Below are 22,894 nucleotides of genomic sequence, written 5' to 3' on the forward strand. Positions count from 1 at the left end.
TGCTTAGTGGGTTCATTCAGAGAAGCCAAAGAGTGAATGGAAACCTCTCATTTCTTTCTTTGACTTCATACTGAGATATCCGCACGCAACTGAGGATGACTATGTGGAGGTTTAATGCCAGTGTGTGAAACAACACATTTGAAAATGTTATTTAATGCACATATGTTAAATGTGTTGTTTCCTGTCTTTCATCTTTTTCCTCATATGATAAATGGAAAAATAAATAAATAAAAAGTTTAAATCAGAACAAAAAAAATGGCAAATGTATTTTGGTAATATGAATACCATTGAGGTCAAATGTTATTGCGTTGGAGACTCTTCCTATTATTTTCTCTTTTTTTTGTGGAAAATGTAGTTCAGATATTAATTATTCTGTCCTCTGCATGGTGTGCGTTGGGCATGCATACAGATAGCTAAACATTGTAACGTGATGAAGAGGCTTCAATGACCACTCGAGGATGTCAATTTTCTTCTTTACTTGAGTGTAATAATCATGTTATTTCTCTCAATGTTACATTACTTTGTGAAACTGAAAAAGAAATACAAAAATGCTTATTTAAATATAAAGAAACAATATACAAAAACAATATACACCACTAACGTGCGTCTAATATAGGCTATACATTTTAATATGATACACAGACAAAGTATATAAAATAACAATTATATTCAATAAACTTACAAGCAAAGCTTCTCTGGACTTTACACAACAAACTGGAATCGGAAGAAAAGAGAACGCGATCTCTCTGCTGCGCAGAACTGGAAAATGGCTGTTGAGCTTTGCGTGATTGTAGCTATGAAGCATAACAAATAAAGTTTTTTCCAAGAGAAGTTTAATTAAACCTATGGCAAACAGCGCCATCTAGTGGCGAAAAATGATTAATGTTAGAAATGACATAATTAATCTTGCTCCTTGAATGACTATGCAAATATTAAAGAGTACAAGGTCTGTTCAAAGCTACACAAAGTAACACCAAGAAAAATGCCAAATTGTTTAAATATTACTCTGATCCAATCTAAAACATGGATATTATTAGATTAATTTGTTTTTATAACAATAGGAAATATTCTTTACTTTATAATTGTTTGCCGTTTTAGAAGAACAGTTTCTGTTTGGGGTCAGTTCGACTCCAGCAAAAATACATTGTAGAGATTTATAATAAAAAATGCACATTGAGATCCCATTTCAGAGATTGAACCATAGAATATCCCGCACTAAAGAAATATTATCAAAAATTGACCTACCAGGTATGCAGTAGCTCTGGTCCGGATAAACAACTTGCTCCATTACCTCTGCCATTCTATTTGCCAAACTTTTTGAGAGCAGTTTGTAATCTGTGCAAAGCAGCGACACAGGGCGCCAGCTCTTAATCTCCGTCAGGTCTCCTTTTTTCGGGAGGAGTGTAAGAACTGCTCTACGGCAGCTCAATGGCAGCCGCCCTTCAGCCAAGCTTTCATTGAGCACCGCAAGCAAATCCTCCCCCAACACTGTCCAGAACGACTTATAAAAGTCTACTGGAAGACCATCGATGCCAGGAGCCTTCCCGGACTCCATGCCCTGAAGGGCCTTGTTCAACTCCTCTAGGCTCATGGCCTTACGGAGTTTCGTATTGGCATCCTCAGACACCTGTGCCAAGTTTTCAAAAACAAGTAATAAAAACTCAGTAAGTGTTTTAGCGCAATTTTCTCACCTCATGGGATCACAACACTAAGAGATAGTAAATCTTTTCCTGGATTTTTTTTTGTGCGTTCCCGAGATTAGACCTTCCTTAACATAATGCCGAAAACCCGAAGTCTCTAGGTGGTCTGGTTGAGGAGTAGATAGAAGTGCAAGATTGGTGCGCACAGACGCACAGAACAGAAATCATGAGTTAACAATCACAATTTGTCCGGTGGAAAATTGCGCTAAAAACATTGTCAGTGTCAGGCTCTGCAACACATTCACAGCTGTACAGCTTACAACCAAAACAAACTGCTCTCTTTCTAATATCAATGGGGTCAGATAATAACATACCAGATTCGGAGCGCAGCGCGTGAATTAATCTTTTCTGTCCATTCTTTTTTTCCAAATTAAAGAAAAAATTTGTTGGAGCATCCATTTGGTCAATATTCTGAAAACGGGACCGAACCAGAGCTCCTTGCACCTTAACCGCTAAAAGATCACCAAGTTGAGTTTTTTTCATTGTAAGAGCTTCCAAAACATCCTCCCCCCCCCCCCCCCCAGTTGATTCAGCTAACTCCTGTAATTTGACTATTGATGTCTCCAAGTTCTTCATGGAATTAGATAACTGTACAGTAATATTTCGAGTATGCTGTTGGCAAAATTGTTTCATTTGAACTTTACCAAAATCCCACCACTGCCTCAATGACTGGAATGTATTCTTTGTAGCTCTAAACGTTTCCCAAAAATATTTGAAATTTTTCTTACAATTTTTATCATTTAGCAAAGAACTGTTAAAATAAGCACTCTTTGGTCAAATGGAGTTCAAAATAAAAGAACAACACACCATGCTATGATCAGAAAAACTAACAGGGACAATAAAACATTTGCTAAAAATACCACACTGATGTTTAAAACCATAAAATTATCCAACCTAGCAAAAGAAAAAACATTGTCACGGGTATGAGACCAAGTATATTGTCTTAGATTACCATTAACATGTCTCCATATATCGCACAACTCATTTGTTTTAATTACTTGAATAAGTCTCTTCCGAGATGGCTCATGGGGCTCTATGTGATTCCTATCAATAGTTTGTTCAGAACAATTAAAATCTCCTCCCAGAAACAAAAACTCTTCACTGTCACAATTTTGCAAGGTTAAATTGAGAGTATTTAAAAACAGCATTCTTTCAACTTCTGAGGTTGGGACATACATTTTCAAATAAAGCTCTAACCTTTAAAAGTCTACCTTTTATAATCTCTTCAACCTCATACGAAATTGGTTCTTGAAGTTCTTAGAAAATAAAACGGCAACTCCTCCACTGCTAGCAGTATTGTGACTAAAAATAGAGATGCCATCCCATTCTATTTCCCAATCTGCAGCATTCTTGGAATCACTGTGAGTTTCTTGAAGAAAAAAAATGTCTATTTTTTTCTGTTTAGACATTTCATATAACATTACTCTTTTTTTCACATCTCTTGCTCCATTTACATTAACTGAAGCAACACTAACTTCACCCATAGAGAATAAATAACAAAACAGCAAAAACAAACCACTAAATCATTAAATTAGCTTTTTCCACCCCCATCATTGTTTATTTCAGTATTGAGTTTTCTCACTAGCTTCTTTAACCTGTAGATTTCTTTGTTGGTAAAAAAAAAACCTTCAGCCATCAGACACCTGGTCTTTTCAATAAACTGATTAAGGTCAGGAAAATATTCGTTCACTCGTACCCCTCTTCTATTTTTCGTTGCTTTAAGAAACAATTTTATATCTTCCACTTCATAACTGCGACTCACGCATTCAGTTTGTGAAAGAGAGAGACTACAGTCTGATTCACTGCCACTCTCTGTGTCTGCCTGGTCTTCACATTCACCTACATCTGTTCTCTTTACAGGTCTCAAGTCACAAGTATTATCACTTTGCCTTCGTTTTAACGGTACCTTAAACAGTGTATGTTCTGCCTCTATGTCAATGCCATCATTCTCGCGTATTTGCTCAATCGAAGGCTGTTTTTCTCCCTCGCACTGTGGGATCTCAGACACCTTAATGTCGTTACTCTCCGAATAGTGCTGCGTTCCAGTCCAAAATTGTCATGCCCTTCACTCGCTAACTTCCCTTCGTCTCGTTCACTCGGATGTACGTCATTGCGAGTGCCCACTACTGGCGGAAACTGCAATGGGCTGAACTGGAACGTCCTAAGCCCTTGATCACTTGGAATCAGCTGTGGAGTTGATTTATTATTTACATTTTTTTCCCTTTAATAATTTGTTTAATGCAGCATCCAAATGTTTATAGGTGTGTTTGGGTTGTTTTAAATAAAAAAATATATATAATTAATATATCATAGAGTTGTCTGTGTGGTGGTGATTAGACGAGATATGTGGTGACGTCACAATCGTACTGCATTGTGGGACATATAGGTGCCTGAAGTGTACATTTGAAGCAGACTCGCTCCCTCGGTCAAAATCGAGGGAACGAGGGTCTGTCCATATAAACTTCCCTCGTCCACTTCACGAAGTGGAACGCACTTCAAAATGGCGGCAGGGATTCCCCCAAGGGGAAGTGCTTAGGGAAGTTCGCAAGTGCGTGTCTAAAAGTGGACTGGAACGCAGCACAAGTGACTATTCGATTTGTCAAGTTGAGTCCGTCATCAAAAGACCCAGTGGACTCCGCATCTTCTACTGTTTTGTTCAACGACCCTTTCGTTATAATAGTCTCAGAATTAACCTGACTTATCCCTTGCAGCTCTGTTGCGATCGCCTCGGGTTCAGCTCGTTCTGCCGCGATCGCGTCTGGCTCTGTACTGTCAGTTTCAATGGGTTGATTTGTCGCGGGTGGCGGGACAGTTACATAATTTTGCTCTGTTACTAATGTTTCTCTTTTATCAGGGCAATCACGAATCAAATGTCCCACTTTACTGCATCCAAAACATTTAATTTTCCCTGTTGTTGCAAACACGGAATTTAAACGTAAGGTCTAATTCAGCGTAGTCTTTCACAATCATGTAGGCGAAACGCCTAAATGAAACGATATGTTTTAACAATGGAGATCCACTGCCAATCGGTATTTTCTTTAGACACATTTGCCATAACGGGAAAGAGACTGTGTTAATAGCTGGTCATAATAAACGGAGGAACATTAGGCTATATAATGTCACTTTTTTAGATGGCATTGATAAAGGGAGAACAGGTGTAAAAAAAAACATCAATAATGATCCCACGCTCAACTAACTCATTTGCTTTAAATATAACATTAGCATTGTTCATTTTTGAGGCTGACAAAATGCACTCATGGCCTACACTTCACCTATTGCTAAACAACAATCCTCCACACTCACGGCAGCCGCCACCTTCACTGCATGACGCCGCGTGAGTGTGTTCAAAACTCGCGAATCCGGGACCGCCATTCCTCAAGTGCAGGTAGCACACGGCCCGGATTAGCACTCCAAAAAACTATTCTTAGTAACTAAAACAGTAAAAAAAAGAAAAAAAGAAAAGATAGAAAAATAGCTGAGGGTGAAATACTAGTTTTAGGCACGGCAGCCACAAAATTACATTCACGCTCAAACTCACCACACGCTCACGCATGCGCACGAGAGAGAGAGACAGAGAGAAAGTTCACTTTCAGTATTATCAAATTTCAGTCTCTTGATTTTAATTAAAAAGTATTTTGTTGTTCAAATGTGGTAATAATTAATTGTTGTTTCTTGAAATTGTTTATTGTGTTTAATTTAGAAATGTGTTACTTTACCCTGTTTTTGCACAAACAAAACTGCAAAAATTATGTTAAAGAATTATTTTATTACATGTTGCATTTTAATACATGTTTAATACATTTTACAACTGTCCCTGTGGACTTTTGCAACCGTCCCCCGTTGTGGAGTCAGATCTATTCAAGGAGAAATTGTGTGTACACACGTTACAGCAGTGTGGGTGCAGCTGACAGATGTGGGTTTATCAAATTAAATTCTTGGCAATCCAATACAAAGTCACATAACCTGCTTTCTGGAATACATCCAGGAACTGAAAACACTGAATACAAAACAAAAACTGAGCATAACTGTGACAATGTGTAAAAAAAAAAAAAAAAAACATATTTATTTAGAAAAATAATATTTTTCGTAATTAGTCAAACGTTTGTGATGATGAATGTGTAATGATGAAGGCTTAAACGTTAAAGTGCATAGCGGTTTTACCCTTTGATATGAGATTTTGCATAGTTATCCTATCAAGTTTTATTCATGTCGAAATAAGAACAGGAGATAAAGCAGATCATGGCTTCTTTTTCAAACTGCTCTTATGCAAACTGCTCTTATGCAAACTGCTCTTTAATAACCTTGCAGAAAAAAATACTGGAGCTGTTAAAGTTCATTCCGAATACTTAATTTTCTATGTAATAGCCTACAATAGGTAGCTATTCACACCTTTGGAGAAAGTTCTCTAATAAACACAGTAACTCTTACGCTCAAAATAATTAATTGTTTTGAGTAGGGCCAAATTAAATTATACAAATTAGTTAAATCAGATGAACTTTTATGAGTATTTAGAAGTTTTTCTTTTGAATTAAAAAAACTGATACATTTTAAGTAAGTTGAATTGTTTCATTGTTTTGAATTCTAAGAACTTGTTTCTTTTAATTTAGACAAACTTAAATTTAACTGAAACTGGGCTGGGATGTCTATTTCCCAGCATGCTTTGCCATGACACTTAAAAGGGAGAGTAAATGTTAAAATTAAGTGTTATGTAATGTTTATTTGTGCCAGATTAATGTTAAGTGGGAGATTTAGTAGTGTTTAATGTTTTGTTATGCTAGTTTAGAATAATTTATATTAATGTTGATTTTAGGAGAATAACCATTATGATGGCATGTAGTGCGTCTAGCTTGGTTTGAGAACAATGTTAAAAGCTTTATAGTGCTGCACTAATACAACAAGTGTTATTCCCTGCTATTGTTAACATGTGAACAAATAAGCAAGTTAGCATTTAGCTTGTTATACAGTTTATACTAATAAAAACATTCACATTCACTAAAAAATACATTCGTAAAATAAATATCAGCCAGTTCTGCTTCCTTAAACTTTCAATTTCTTAACTTAACATTTTTTAAGTTAAGATAAAAGTTAAGTTAAAAAAAGGGAAAACAAGGCAATCAGTTGCCACAAAATATTTAAGTAACATTGCTACTACAATTAAAGTTATATGAAATGATATCATTTAATTTAATGAAATTTAAAGTGATTTAAAAAAATAAGTTTAGATAAAGTAATATTTTGATATGTATAAAGGGGATATTTAGTTAAGTTGCATAAGTGAAGTAATTAAAGTTGCCAGTCCTAAAAACTTTGAGTTGCATTAAATTAAGATGAACAAAACACTAAATATATATAGTGATTTAAATTCATGTTTATTTGTAATTTACAGTTATTAAAAAAAATAGCTATGCTTAGTGATGATATTTAAGTTGGCAAACTTAAAAAAATAGAGGCAATACATTTTTTGAGTTAGTAGAGCAGTGTGCACAGAATGCAGCAAAAGTCAATGTTCAATGCCAAGGCCGAATATTAAAAAGGAAAAAGAAATGAAAATAAAGACAATGTTGTGAATTCTCTCCCTTAAGTTTTAAGTTGGCTACATGTGTGACGGTTTAAGTTATGTTGTATGCAAATAACGTAGTGCGCCAGTGTTTTTTTTTTTTTTTTTTTTGGTTGCCTCAAGGTTGTATTTCGTAACGTATACTAGATAGGCTTCTAAGAGTCATAATGTGATATCTATACAAATGTTCATATCTTTAGATAATGATGCAAATTTTCTTCATATCAATTTAAATTACGATGTATATATTTTACAGCACTAGCTTAAGCTTATATGAGATTGATCGAGAGCAACTGATCTTTCAAGATCTCTTTGAGTCGTTCTTCATATTCATAATCATCTGAGAATGAGGATCGCATTTCTCCTGCTGGCTCTTCTGATTGGTGTTCACACCTTTTACATTGAGGAAAAACCAAATTCAAAAAATCATCAAGATATCACAAAAATAGCCATTTTACGTGCTACTGCAAAGGTCTGCGAGAGCATTGGAGGCTTCGAAAAGGTATGAATATATACATGATCTGTGTGTGAGAGAGAAGAATTAATATATTATACACTGTGTTGAGCTGCAATTATTCAAAATCATTAATAACACACTTTTAATATTTATGTAGTCTTGATATTTCCAGGCGTTATTGATCCCAAGAAAAAAAAAAAAAAAAAAAAAAAGAAATGTCGAGTATTAAATGTACAAACATTCTGCGGTTGCAACAGTTACAGTGATAGACAGCTTCAAAAAATAATGAATTAAGTAAATTACAAAATAATTTAAAAAAATCAACACTGTGACCATGATGATGTTGGATGTATTTTAAAAAAAGGTGCAATGCAAACAAAGTAGTGCATTTATTTCAAATTCATCTGATGTTCACATCAATCTGACAACTAACGAGACATTTTGTGTGTTTTTATTTAGCCAAAACCACTGAATACAGAGACACTGGCAAGGTCCTGCAAAAAAGACGCATTTGCTAGTAACTTTGAAACAGGCATAAAAATCATCTCCTATTACAATCAACAGACAGACACTGACTATCCTTTGAGTGATAAATATCATTTTCACAGCGAGGCATTTCAGGACGGTAAATTACTCATAATTAATGGACTGGAGGCAATCACAACTTATATGAAAAATCTGAAATTTGAAGATGCACGAAAGACGCTTGGGCAAATCCTGCACACTTTACAGGTGAGTCAGATGCAAAGCTGTGATCAATATAAGAGCAATATGACTGACAGATTTCAGTTACACCTCAGAGAAAAAAAATTGGAATATACTTAAACGATCATATGAACTGAAAGTTTGAACATCTGTGTGTCGTTTGGTAATTAAAGGATTTCTACAGCCACAGTAACTGGATTGAAATGGGAGAAACAGAGCCCTGCACCGCCCTGATCAATTTAGAAGAGAACATACCCAACCCTGCAGGTATACGCGTGTGTGTGTGTCTACTAAACTATATTTTGGTATGAATTTGTACAAAACCTCAATTTTGGGACATCTGTGGACATACTCATTTGTCAAAACTAATCTAAAAATAAAGTAAATAATTGTTTTTGTTTTATTGTAAAATTGCTGTATTCTGTTAGATCAGGGTAGGTATAGTATTTATAACTCTAAAAACTATACCATTTATTTAGCAGCTGTGCGCCTATGAAACATGTAAAGCAATAAAATGAGTTTGTCTTCCCTCCAGATAAGAAAACTGAAACCTGTGAAACTGACACTAAAGATACAAACACTGGGGCAACAATTAAGGATAACATTTTAAAAGATAAGATTCTGACATCAGGATACTTTGGACTAAGCAAAAAAAAGGGTAACAATCTTTATTCTTTATTTATATTACTTTATATATAGGGTTAAAATCATCAGATAGGTTACAAACAGAGCCAGGAACAATTATGAGCTAGCATCAGCAACTTAACATCAAACCATCATACTGAATATTATTATTTTCTGACAGGAAAGTGCAGCCATGGAGGTACTCTAGACTTCACAACTGGCTTTTGGAGAGGCTGGGACGGTATAAATAAGGATGGCACTGATTCCAGTCACGGTTCACTGCATAATAAAGCTGCAGATGTGGCCATCGCTGCCAGTGTGCAGCTGTTGGAGAAGATCTGGAAGAGTAGTGATGAGCTCACTTTCTACAGGTACACATGGGGCATTAACTAACTTGAGTTAAAGTCGCCCTACCCACATAGCAACATTGTGTCGGCCCAGATCCGGCCCACATCTGGCACACGTGGAAAGCTGATCTGGCCCACATGCAGCGTGAAATGACGGCCCTTGGGCAGACCGCTCCTGTTTGCCAGATCTGGGCCACAAGCAGGCCATAGCAATGCCACATGTCAGCCAAGAGCAAAGAAATAAACCAGAACTGGACCTTATCTGAGCCACAAAGTCTATGTATATTAAATATGGAGTCATCACAGCAAAATCCCCAGTGTTAAATTACACAACAAACACCATCAGATCATATTTTCTCTTTGTTCATCTGGCTGTTATAACTCTGTTTGGCAGCCAAACAAAATCTAAAGTTAATGACTTAAGGGTCAAGAGCCCAACTGAAGCAAACATTGATCACCATAATGGTAACATACCAATAAAAAATCTCTCCTTCAGTGATTCTGCTTGTTAATATCAGGTGTCTTCAATAATATTCAATCATCACTCAATTATTCACTTACTTATCTCATTAACTTTAACACTGCATCATTGTTAAACACTCTGAGTGTGGACTCATATAAACACTGAGAGTGTTAATTTAACACTGGGAATTTTGCTGTGATCTCAGCCTTAATAAACCTGTTAACAAGCAGAATCACTGAAGGAAAGGAGAGAACAGAAAAAGACGAGCAGAAACACAAGAACTACAACTGACTTCAGACACAGCCTTAGATGAAATCCACTGAAGAGAAAAGAAGACATTAAATCTTTGAAGATCTCAGCAGAGGAGGATTAAACAACTCCACAAACAGCATTACCAGCTTCACTTATTACTAACCAGACTGACTTTATTTCTGTCAGACATCTACAGAATGTATGTAAGCAATAAGGTACTTGAGGCTAGTGCTGTATGGCGAATATGTCACGGCTGAAGGGAGTTGTTCGGCACAACGCAAAGCGGAGTCAGCTGTGACTTATTAACCATACAGCACTAGCCTCGAGTACCTTATTGCTTTTAAAAAATAGTTACCACATAATACAAAAAAACATCCCTGAACTGCCACCTTACCGTGGTGGAGGGGTTTGAGTACCCGAACGATCCTAGGAGCTATGTTGTCCGGGGCTATATGCCCCTGGTAGGGTCTCCCAAGGCAAACAGGTCCTAGGTGATGGGTCAGACTAAGAGTGGTTTACAAACCCTTTATGACAGAATTTAAAATAGCCCCCAGCTCAGCCGCCATGTGTTGGAGTTCACCCCGGTGAACGAGAGGGTTGCTTCTCTGTGCCTTCGGGTCATGGATAGGTCTCTCACTGTCGTGTGCGCCTACGGGCCAAACGGCAGTGCAGAGTACCCGGCCATCTTGGGATCTCTGGGAGGGGTGCTGGAAAGTCTGTCCACCCGCTTTTCCACTGCATGGTACGATACGGCTCGCTTTAAATGGTACCACCTCTGTTGAGGTTCCAAGCATACCGTACCGATACTAAAATGGGATGTGAAAACACTGCAGACTGATTGGTCAGACAGAATCGTCACTACCAGAGTCATTGTATTTGCGACACGAGACACCTAAATAGCCAGTAACAGCCACCACTGAAGCACCTGTTTTTAAACTACTTACTTGACTTAGCAGTATTTTGTTTTGCTGACACCTGATATTAACAAGCGGAATCATCAAAGGAGAAAAATCACCAAATTTTGGTGACTTAAATTTTGTGATTTTTCTCCTTTGGTGATTCCGCTTGTTAACATCAGGTGGCAGCAATAATGCTCAATCATCACTCAATCACTTAATTATCTCATTAACACATTATGGTGATCAGTGTTTGCTTTAGTTGTGCTCTTGACCCTTTAGTTAGTAACATTATATTTAGTTTGGCTGCTGTAATTCAGTTATAACAGCCAGATGAACAAAGAAAAAAGGTCATCTGATGGTGTTGGTTATGTTTTAACAATAATTTTTTGACCTGAATCACTGAACTCATTTAGAGACTAATTTCTGAGTTAGGTTTACTTTATTGATCAGAGCAGCACTGTCCTTGTACAGCATAATATTTTTTAGCCTTTTCAATGTAATTCCAATGATATCTTAAAAGTTGTTCTGATACCAAAAAAAAAAAAAAAAAGAGTGAAAATTATTTCATTTTGGCACACACAGACATCAAGAATCAGTGTATGAATCTCAGAAATGGTGACAAACAGCATGTTCAGTTTGTTGGTGCTTCAGTGACTACTTTGCTCAGAGAACCTGTCAGTCACAGCTGTCAATCATGATGTCACACCACTGCATCAAATAACTACCTAAAAACAAACTTATTTTAAAAACAAACACTTGAACATCCATCAGTGTGATAAAAACTACAGTAAATGACAGAAACCATCTTTAGAAAAAATATATTTGAAGTGTAATTTAATTGTTTAGTTGGTCTCAGTGCTGTTAAATAACACAGGGAGACAGGGTTTATGACCTATAATAGGACCAGTCACTGGGGGGGCGATTGAAACACTTTGGCTTCACTTTTCAGAGCTTGTGCTGTACAAGGACAGTGCTGCTATAATCAATCAAACAAACCAAATGCAGAAATTAGGCTTTAAAAGAGTATGTTAAAACATGACCAACACCATGTTATCACATTTTCTCTTTGTCCATCTGGCTGTTACAACTCAGTTACAGCAGCCAAACAAACTCTAAACTTAAAAATGTAAGGGTCAAAAGCCCAACTAAAGCATTCACCGATCACCATAATGGTGTCTCAAATTTGTAATTTTCTCCTTCAGTGATTCTGCTTGTTAACATCAGGTGTCTTCAATAATGCTCAATCTTCACTCAATTAATCACTTGATTATCTCATTAACTTCAACACTGCTTCAGTGTTATTTATAACACTCTGAGTTTGGATTATATAAACACCAAGCAGTGTTAATTTAACACTGGGGATTTTGCTGTGTGCTAACATCAAGACACATTGAAAGTGAATCAAATTACCATGAACTGTTCAACTAAAAACTAACTTTCTTTTTTTTCTCCTTCTCAGACTGATGGGGCTTCATAAGGACAAGCCAGAGGGAAATTTTAAAACTATCTTTTCTTTCTTTAACTCCAAATCAAGAGTTTCGGATGCAAGTGAGAATTAAAATGAGATAATTGAAGTTTAATGGCGTTGCATGGGCAAAACGTTAAATTATGTTTGCCACTTCTTGAATTTCCTCATATGAAAATTTGTCAAATAAAATATGCTGAATTATCACAGCAAAATGAGTGCCAAATGTGTTTTGGTTACAATAGTAGCACAAAGGTCAGAGGTTATTTGAACGTTTATGGTTATTTGGTGGTGGTAATGGCCGATATTCACTGGAAGGATCCAAGTCATGATTCATGTTTGGGAGACTTTGACTGTCTGGATTTGATTTGTAATTAGATGAGTGAAGCCCTCTGGGTGCCTGTCAGAGTACAGTTTATTAAAAGGATAAGGAGATAGTTGAGCAGGTTTAGATGATGTATTAATAAAAGGACAAGCCGCAGAGGTACAGGTATTTCACAGGTAGGTATCAATTACAGGCAGTAGAGGAATTAATCTGGAAAACAAGAAATACCATAAAGGATGTGAATAACAAGAATAGCTGGGCATATACAATAAAATTCATCCATTAAAAGGCAGTCAAAGCATTGTTAACATTTAACATTTGTTAACAATAGTTAACATTTCACCATGGAATACAATCCAATAAAGGAAAATAAGGCATCAAATTGTACATTATAGATAAGCAATCATCTAACATGGTAAACATCACTCTATGGATAACACAGCTCATCAGATTCTAATCGCTCGTTTGGTATTAAACAGCTCAAAATATCGAATTCACATCCCAAAGGAATCATCAAAAAACAAAAGAAGAAATAATCACATATAGAACAGCAATGTTAAGCTAGACTAACAGAAACAACAGCTGAGGGCATGTCTGCGTGTGTGACGCAGTTATAAATAACTAAATACCAGTCTCTATAAACACGAACATAAAGAAAACATGCTTACTTGTAGGTCAGTGACTAACACCTCAAAGTAACTTCTTCAGCAAATATCACAGATGACAAGAATAAATGTCATTTCAGCAATCGGAGCAACATAACAGTTCAGCAGGCAACAGCTACACTGTTAACCCTTGCTGTAAAAAAAGGCCAAATTCGGACAATATCATACCACTTTCAATTAAACAGTAATATACAGCAGAAAACAAAAATAGCCTACAGGAATATACTGTGAATTAATAGCGCTCAAGATCGACACTCAGAGGCTTAGTAATGTTAAGTCAAGAGTCCAGAACCCAACTAAAGCAAGCACTGATCTCTATAATGGTAACTTCAAAACAAACATTTTCAATTAAACATCTCAATAACAAATTCTGTAGATGTATGACAGAAATAAAGTCATACTGGTTAATAATACGTGTAATAATGTGTAATGGCTGGAAGTCAGTTGTAGTTCTTGTGTTTCTCTATTTTCTGTTCGTGTGTTCCTCTTTCTTGATTCTGCTTGTTAACAGCAGGTGTTCATCACTAATGCTCAACAATCACTTACATATTCTCTTAATTATCTCACTGCAACAATGCGTCAATGTTACTTTTACTCTTTGTAGTGTGGATTTTCCTGTGGGGTTGAAAGGGTTAACAGTGTAAGATAAAAAGACACACCCACAAAATGTATTTAAACAGTAATAAACTGTAAGTTATAAAACAGATATATACTGGCAACACTGTTGCCAGTAGTTTACAGTAAATTACCATAATAGTCTTTTTTGGGTCACCATTGTGCTGAAGAGTAGAGCCTGAGCTTCAGTCCAGGTGAAGATCTACAAACATTGAGGATTTGCTGCATGTTGCTTTATTTAACAGGTAGTTACTGTGTAGTTGCTGGTCCAGTGGAAATCTTTTTTTGTACAATAGTTTTTTAGTGTTTTCAAATGAAATTAGTTCACAGTAATACTTTGATCACATTATTAATGCATCATACATTTTAGTTAATACATTTAAATGCCAGTTGGTCAATTTACGGCAGTCGGTTTCTGCAAGTGAAAGTAAAGAACTGTACAATTAACAGTAAATTACTGGCAACAATGTTGCCAGTATTTTACTGTAAAAAAAAACCTGGTAAGGTCTAACAGTGTAGCCAACTAACGTGCTATAGCCTATATTATGGCTTTCAAATGGCTTTCCTGAGGTAAATGTTATGTGACAATTGTTCTCCAGCTGTTTTATTGACCCCTTTGTTTGATTGATTGGCTGATATTATGTATGAGGAATATACATTTTGGTAAGTTGTACTGTATCTTTCAACAGTGTTCATTCATGTTTATTTACTATTAGCTAGAGATGATCGGGTCACGTGCCGCTAGGGATCTGTCGCATCACATTTACAAGCACCAAAACTGTATTTATTGTTTGAATTTCGGAATAAAAGTGACAGAATCTGAGAGCTGAGATTTTTTTATATCATAAGTAACCTGCTCTGTCTAGTCTGTCGTTCTCCGTGTCCTCTTTGCTTCGCGATTTTTCTGTGCGTGAGAAAATTGATGTGTAGCGTGAGAGCATGTGAAAAGCGTCAATTGCATGTCTCACGGTGAATGCGTGAGAGTTGGCAGCCTTCACTTAGCCCCCAGCCAAAACGATTGGCCAGGAAACAAATTATAGATTCACAAGACCAAACATCGCCCGTTAGATATACTCAAGACGAATTATATCTCATGTTTAACCACTACAGAGACGCCAGAGTCAGCGGCAAATGTCAGAACGACTAGCCGAGGAAAGGCTGTTCCAGACGGGGTACATGAGCGCCGAGCGCCCGGTGATCGCCTGGATCTCACAACCTGGATAAAATTCTGGATTAAACCACAGATTTGAGCTTTAAACAACTACATTCTCACCTGAAATGGCGCTTCTTATGTTGTCATTCCCCTTGTAGCACGCGCAAGTGACGATATTCTGTCAACCAATTAACGTCCTGCAGTGAGTCTAGCTCCACCCTTTAGTACCGTACCACTGTGCTAGGTACCCCAACGGAAGGGTACCTAAAAAGTGGTACACTGTTAGACCTTACCAGGTTTTTTTACAGTAAAATACTGGCAACACTGTTGCCAGTAATTTACTGTTAATTGTACAGTTCTTTACTGTAATCTACAGTATGTTACTGTAAAAATGCACTAAATTAAAACTCGAGTTAACTCCTTTCACTTGGAGAAACCGACTGCCTTAAATTGACCAACTGTCATTTAAATGTATTATGTAAAATGTATAATGCAGTAATAATGTTAGCTAAGTATTACTGTGAACTTCTTTCATTTGAGACCACTAATAAACTATTGAACATAAAAAGATTCCCACTGGACCAGCAACTACACAGTCACCGCTTGTTAAATAAAGCAACACGCTTGTCTGAAGTTTAAAGGGGTGGTTCGGAATTTTTGACATCGGACCTCATTTTTAAGTCAGCCTGGTTGTTATTCATCAGTGGAGACATTTTTTTTTTTTTTAATTATCCAGTCCTTATATTTGGATAGTTAGCCGATGCTAGGCTAGCGCGAGTCAATGGTATATATGTTAGCCAGCCATTAAAAACCGTTTTACCCACTCCACAGTGCACCAAACGCAAATCAATTATAACACTAGACTATCGATGCAAATGTTCGTTGAGAGAATAATGTTAGAAATCAAACTTACCTTTCATCTCAATGATCCCAAAGGAACTAGTTTCTCAGCAGCTGCGGAATTTTACTTTGCTCCGGTTAGTAATGCGGCAAAAAGTAAACACAGAACAGAAGCGCACGTAACTATGTGTGTACCGGCTCACTCGGTTGCCTAGGTAATCAATATCACTCCGCTGCTGCTGTAGACAAGGCTTATGATTACAGGGAACAAATTATAACTAATGCAATGTGATGAAAGGTAAGTTTGATTTCTAACATTATTCTCTCAACAGACACATTGATAGTCTAGTCAGTGTTATAATTGATTTGCGTTTGGTGCACTGTGGAGTGGGTAAAATGGTTTTTAATGGCTGGCTAACATATATACCATTGACTCGCGCTAGCCTAGCATCGGCTAACTATCCAAATATAAGGACTGGATAATTTTTACAAAAAATGTCTCCACTGATGAATAACAACCAGGCTGACTTAGGCCCTGTTTACACGAGAACGCTTGCGGGTGAAAAGGTAAAAATATTTTATCAGATGTGCCTTTCGTTTAGACTGCGTTTTTGGGGCTTAAAAACGCAAAAAAGTGAAACCACCCTCCAGAGTGGAAATCTTAAAAACGCTCCACCGTCGCGTTTCCGTCTAAACGGTAAAAACGCAAAAGTCTGCTAGACAGTGAAGGCACCGATCAGTGCTTCACATTGCCACCTAGCCGCCTGGAGTGCATACTACATTGAATTTCACACACTTTTGCATCACCGTATGCACGCAGATTTCCCCCCCATAACGCTCGTCTAAACGCAGAATAAAAAGTGATCACTTTTGCGTTTTCTCTTCAGATCGTTTCCGTGTAAACGTAGCCTTAAAAATGAGGTCTGATGTCAAAAATCCCGAACCACCCCTTTAAAATCATTGGTTACCCGTAAGCCAATCACATGACGTTTGGTTATGGCGTGTTATGCGCATGCTCAGCCGCATCTAACTTCCACTGTAAACACATGTATGATGCGAAAACAAAACCATCGAGCGAAATACCGGAATAAACATGGCTGTGAACGACTTTTGCAGATTATGTGAAGTAAATCTACGCATCCACGGTACAATCAGCATCTACGTCACGGCTAGCTGTTCGTTGATTGGCCCGGCCGTCCGAAGACCGCTGGAAAACTGAAAGATAGGCTGCTATCTCAGACTGACTACAGAAGCGAAATGAAATTGAGCAGAAGTAGGAAGTCTGACGTAGTCAAGCTAGGACAAGACACCAACTAAAGCAAATACTGATCTCCATCATGGTGACAACAAACTTTATTATTAACTAAATCTCTGTTAAATTCTCAAAAAGAACTTTTGTACATGTGTGAAAGAAATAAACTGGTTTCACACTCTGTGGCTGGAAGTCAGTTCATTATTCTTGTGTTTCTCTTTTTTCTGTTCTTGTTTCTCTGTCCTTCAGTGATTCTGCTTATCAGTTGTTCATCAGTGTCTCAATTCACTCTCTTCTTTACATTCACTCTGTCAAGTGGACTATATTAGTGAACTAATGTAGGGAATAGTGAATGAGGGAATAGGGTGTGATTGTGAAAACAGCCTCTGACTGTCGATTTTGAGCACTGTTAATTCACAGTATACTCCTCAGTGTTTCCCCTACAATGTATTAAGCAGCGGCACAGCGCCGCCGCTGGATTTTCAGCGCCGCTGCAAAATCTTCACATGATCAGTAATATCACGACATTCACTTACACACGTTGTCATATGGGGCCGTTCACATGCAAATATTTCAAATGTGGGCGCGCGGAAAGCGCACTCAGAAGCGACGCGGCGACAGACACAACGACACCACGACAGACGCCACGGGAGAGTGAGCAAGCGTTTGTGGAAAGGAGAAAGCAGTACGAACTTTTCTCCGTTTAAGTCCATGGGGTCGCTGTGTCCATTTTTTTACTGTCTATGGAAAATATGCCGTCCCGCCCTTCCGTGTTCGGCGATCAGGTTTCATTCTCGTGCAGCTTGTTTAGTAACTTCCCGTGCGGGTCTTTTCCGCTCCATGTTTGCGCCGCGCTCTCCGTTCCGTGCGTGTGTCCGCGTACTGCGCTCTCTGCTCAATGTTCCGCTCCGTCTTTGCGCTGCGCGTTCTGCTCCTTAACGGCCCAAACACTCCAATCATGTAGGCTACCGATCACGCACTAGAAAAGCAAAGTCCGCTGAAATAACGTGAAATTTCTAGACTTCTGTTTGCTGAGCTGGTATAGCAATGCTGGGCAACAATGGTAAAATTACCTGCTCTGATCACATGCTCTGGTAATAAGAGCTTTGTATGACTATACTATACTTTATTTTGATAATTAGTCAAAAAATAAATCTGTTAAATCTGAGTATGTTGCATAGAACTGAATGAAGAATAATATATTGATGTTTTATATTTTAATAGGGCTATTTTCTGTCCAATTTGTGTGAACATTTTTCTTTTTTCCCCCTTTTTTGTGTGTTGTTTAATTTAATTAGTGATTCTATATTTAAATATTGATTATTACAAGTTTGGGGGAATTGCGATTAATCACAGCAAATTGTCTTTCTTACATTTGAGCCCCTGGCCCTGATGAACTCTTTGCACGTCCCTGGAGGTTAGTGAAGTAAAATAGGCTATGCAAGCTAGTCACCTTTTAAACTAATGAAAAGTTTCATTTGGATTTTAATGTTCAAAATGTCTACAGGATAAAATAAATGAAAGTACTGGTTACATGATGATGTATCTAAGTGCTAAAGTGTGTTACAGAAAAAAGATCAGTAGTGCAGATGAGGTTGGAAAGAGTTTCATTTTTCCACTATCAATTTCTACCTTACATCTGAAAATTAACACAAAAGAAAAACATGAATAATCCTGTCCTAATCGTGTTTGTGACCAGTTCAAGGTATGTGCTGCAATAATCATGCCTTCTTTTGATGGTATGTCAAATTTGTATGTCTCAATGTCCATTTCTATCCACAAAACTTGCCAGAAGTCATGGTTTAAGGGGTTATTAAAAAAAAAAAAAAAAAAAAAAAATCTTGCACCCCCGGTTGATTCAATGTTGATTCAGTGTTGGTCTGCTATCTGGGTCGTTCTTTAAGACTAGAGTCATGCATCTGAGCTAAGTGGCCAATGCATGTGCAACGTTTAAATTAATTGTGCAATTAATTGTGTCAATTATTGTGCAAATTATTCAGTAGTCTGCAAGAATAACATGCCATGTAACATGATAACATACTTTACTCGCACCACTGACGAGCATGAGCAGTATGAGGGCCGAGGTAGCCTAACCGAATTTCGACTTGAGAAATGATTACCCCCTACCCCATCCCTCATGAAGCCACTACCTGATTGCCTGAACCTAACCCCACCTCCTAATCCTAACCGAACCCCTAACTATAGGCTACTGGGGATTAATCTGGAGGGGTCAAAATTCGGCACAACACCGCTTCACACAGTTGAGGTGTCAGCGATCGAAAGATCTCTGAGATCCATCAGAGGGCGCAGTGATGTTCTCCATCTCTCGGTGTGTGTGTGTACAGAGCTGAGGTTTGTCCGCCGAACACACACGGCTTCAGTTCTGAGGCGTTTCTTGTGTTTACGCGGCTCTCTGACGCGCGCACGCGCCTGCCAAACAAACACAGGTGCGGAAATAACATGGATTTCTGGGATTTTTGCGGGCTACCGGTGGAAAGACAGGAACAAGGCAGCTCTTGTGACACCATCAGCCGCAGAGTGTGTGTGACGGGATAATAGATGCAGTGAGCGAGCGATCGGTCACTACTGAGGGTGTGACTGTTTAAGAGATGGAAGGTTAACCTGTAAACCGTTAAAGAAATCGCTGATCAACATGACCTTTGAACTGTATCGATCTGCAAATCAGCCATTAGTTCCTAAATCATCCTGTCACCTCCATTTCTTTCTCTTTTTTCCCGTAGTTGTAAATAAAGATATTGGAGTACAGTTTTACAAGAAAATAGTATTGAAGACTTTCTGAGCAATTTCTATGTGAAAAATGATTCTTGACTCAAAGTCAAGGTCTATTAATATCTTAAAAATATCTGATTATTTATAGCATATGGTATGAAATATCTGATTCAAAAATCACTAAAATACTTTTTTAGCTTAAAAAAAAGTAATAAAAAATTATTCAGATGTGTGCACTGATGCATTCAAGAAAAATGTTTGTATAGCATGATAAAAATATAATAGGAAGTGGTTACAGTCTTAAAATAAAACTTAATGAAAATGTACTTAAATGTGTTTAAACCACTTAAGCACCACGAGCATAAAGATTAAGTGTCTAATAACATGATTTTCTAAATGTTTTCCTCTTCATCGTCTCGGATCTGCGTATATGGCATTGACCCCTGAAGGGAGTTGAAATAATAATCATCAGACCCTCGCAGGTCATGTGACTCTCTGCAGAAACTCAGTGTGTGTGTGTGTGTTAGGGTGTTTCCGGCACTGTCAGGTGTGTGAGTGTGTGTTTAGGGAGTCAACACAGCAGTTCCTGTTCTCTGTGTTAAAAATAACCTCAGAGACTCTCTCTCTCTCTCTCTCTCTCTCTCTCTCTCTAATAAACCCTCTTCATTTTAACAACAATATTTGGCTTCATAGCATTCTTGAGTTGTTATATGATGTGGATATTTCATTTCATACTCTTCAGGTCAGTGTTTTTATTAACTCTCCATTACACTGTGCCTCGCTTATAAAGTAAAATGCTCCGAACCAACATATAATCCTCATAGGCAAATGTCAGCCGTTAAGTGACTGAACACCAGCAGTGTTGCCAGATTGGGACGGTGATTTATCCAGCCCAAAAGCTCACCAAAACCCGCCCACTCCAAAAAAAAAAAAAAAAAAAAAACGCCCAAAATTCTACTGCCAAAATAATGTGATATTTTATTGTCATGTCATTCAGGGTTGATAAGCATCATTTTTATCTTCTTAAAACAAAAATAAATACATTTACCATGAAAACGGATCAAACAGGCAATAATTAAGGAGAATTAGCAAACATAACTAAAATGCTCCGGTGGACACTGTCAAAACGGCAATCAAGAAATGAACCGATGACTTTTACCCTCGGATGTACACATTGCAGAACATAACGCAGAATTTAGCAGTCAAAACTGACTCATCGTTGATTCAAACCTTTTTCAGCAGCTGTCAGAGACAAGTAGAGTGCAGTCTGGACGGTGTAAAAGTTGCAGATGTCTGGTTAGACAAGTGAGCATATGACCATGGACAGGAGTCATCCCATATTTGATTTTAATTCTAGTCATTCAGCTGTGCTCTCTCCTCTCAGAGTTATAGTAACCATCGAGTCATCTCCCACCACATGTATACGTTTTTAGAGTTGCTCACTATCTCACTCTTTACCGTAGATACAACTTACTGTATAGTATGTCACTTTGGCATTTGTGATCACTTGAATAAACAGCTACAACTTCTCGCGCTAAATCAAGTCTGCCTGCTGATCGCTGATTGGCTAAAAGTGCGTGCTCGTCGGTGACGCCAACACCAACGCCAGCTGACTCTGGATGGGCTGTGTGTTCAGTAATGTAATGATGACTGATTTTATGGACTACATGCACAGTTTAGTTTTTTAACCAATTAGACTTTAACATGTAGATGTTTGAAAACCGCCGAACTGACCCCAAACCAGCCCAGATTTGACCTGCACAATCAAATTCAAAATCGCCCAATTGGGCAAAACTGAACACCAGTGGGCGGTGCCTATAGTGTTATGATGTATAACTATTGGTTGATGTCTTGCTCTGGAGGCGGGCATATGCAAATGTGTTTGCCAGTGTGACATCTCAGATCCCACAATATCAAAACAAGCTGTTTTTGGAGTTTGATCAAGTAAATGCTTTGTTCATAATGAGGACGTTTTAAGCTATGAAACTTGCAGGATGTTTTAATGAAGACCTCATATGTCAAAAGATCAAGACAAATTGGATTTATCATGTCATTTAAGAAAAATTAATTAGTTAATATATGAAAAGTTCAGATGCAAAAAGTGCCATCTGAAATTTTCTTCTAGAATGATCATTTTTATCAAGCTTGTATATTTAATTTCAGTTATTTCACTTAAATGACAATTAATTTTCTAGAGGAAAATTTCAGATGGCACTTAGAGGCTTTTGCATCTGAACTCTTCATATATCTCGCATACGCAGAAGACTTGTGTACAGATTTGCACATAAAGTACTGTATAAATATAAATATGTGGTAACACTTTACAATAAGGTTCATTAGTTAACATTAATGTATTAACTATAAACTAACAATGAGCAATACATTTATTCATCTTTGTTAATATTAGTTAATAAAAACATAGCTGTACATTGTTTGTTCATGTTAGTTCACAGTACATTAGCTAATGTTAACAAATAATGTCTCTGTTCTCACCATAACAAACAGACACAGCTGCCTGAGAAAAACTAATGTTAAAAAGTCAAGAGCCTGACTAAAGCACACACGGATCGCCACAATGGTAACATCAAACCAAACTATTACTTTCAAATAAGTAATCAACATCTAAACCTCTTCTTAATTATTTTCTGTAGATGTCTGACATAAATAAAGTCAGTCTGGTTAGTAATAAGTGAAGCTGGTAATGCTGTTTGTGGAGTTGTTTAATCAGATCTTGAGAGATTTGATGTATTTTATCTTCAGTTGATTTCATCCAAGGCTGTGGCTGGAAGTAGTTCTTGTGTTTCTCTTTCCTTCAGTGATTATGCTTGTTAACAGCAGGTGTTCA

General features: G+C 37.4%; 1 protein-coding gene across 1 annotated transcript; it reads left to right on the plus strand.

The window, feature by feature from the left end:
* Positions 1-7,528: 7,528 nt before the first annotated feature.
* On the plus strand, positions 7,529-12,692 carry LOC307164676 (von Willebrand factor A domain-containing protein 7-like). Its single transcript, XM_079881711.1, has 6 exons — positions 7,529-7,759; positions 8,174-8,446; positions 8,593-8,686; positions 8,955-9,077; positions 9,225-9,414; positions 12,464-12,692. Exons 1-6 carry the CDS (start codon positions 7,604-7,606, stop codon positions 12,561-12,563), a joined length of 936 nt encoding a protein of 311 aa, XP_079737837.1. The 5' UTR covers positions 7,529-7,603; the 3' UTR covers positions 12,564-12,692.
* Positions 12,693-22,894: the final 10,202 nt, after the last annotated feature.

The sequence above is a fragment of the Squalius cephalus genome, assembly GCF_949319135.1.
Source record: "Squalius cephalus genome assembly, chromosome: 1".
In the NCBI taxonomy this organism is placed as follows: Eukaryota; Metazoa; Chordata; class Actinopteri; order Cypriniformes; family Leuciscidae; genus Squalius; species Squalius cephalus.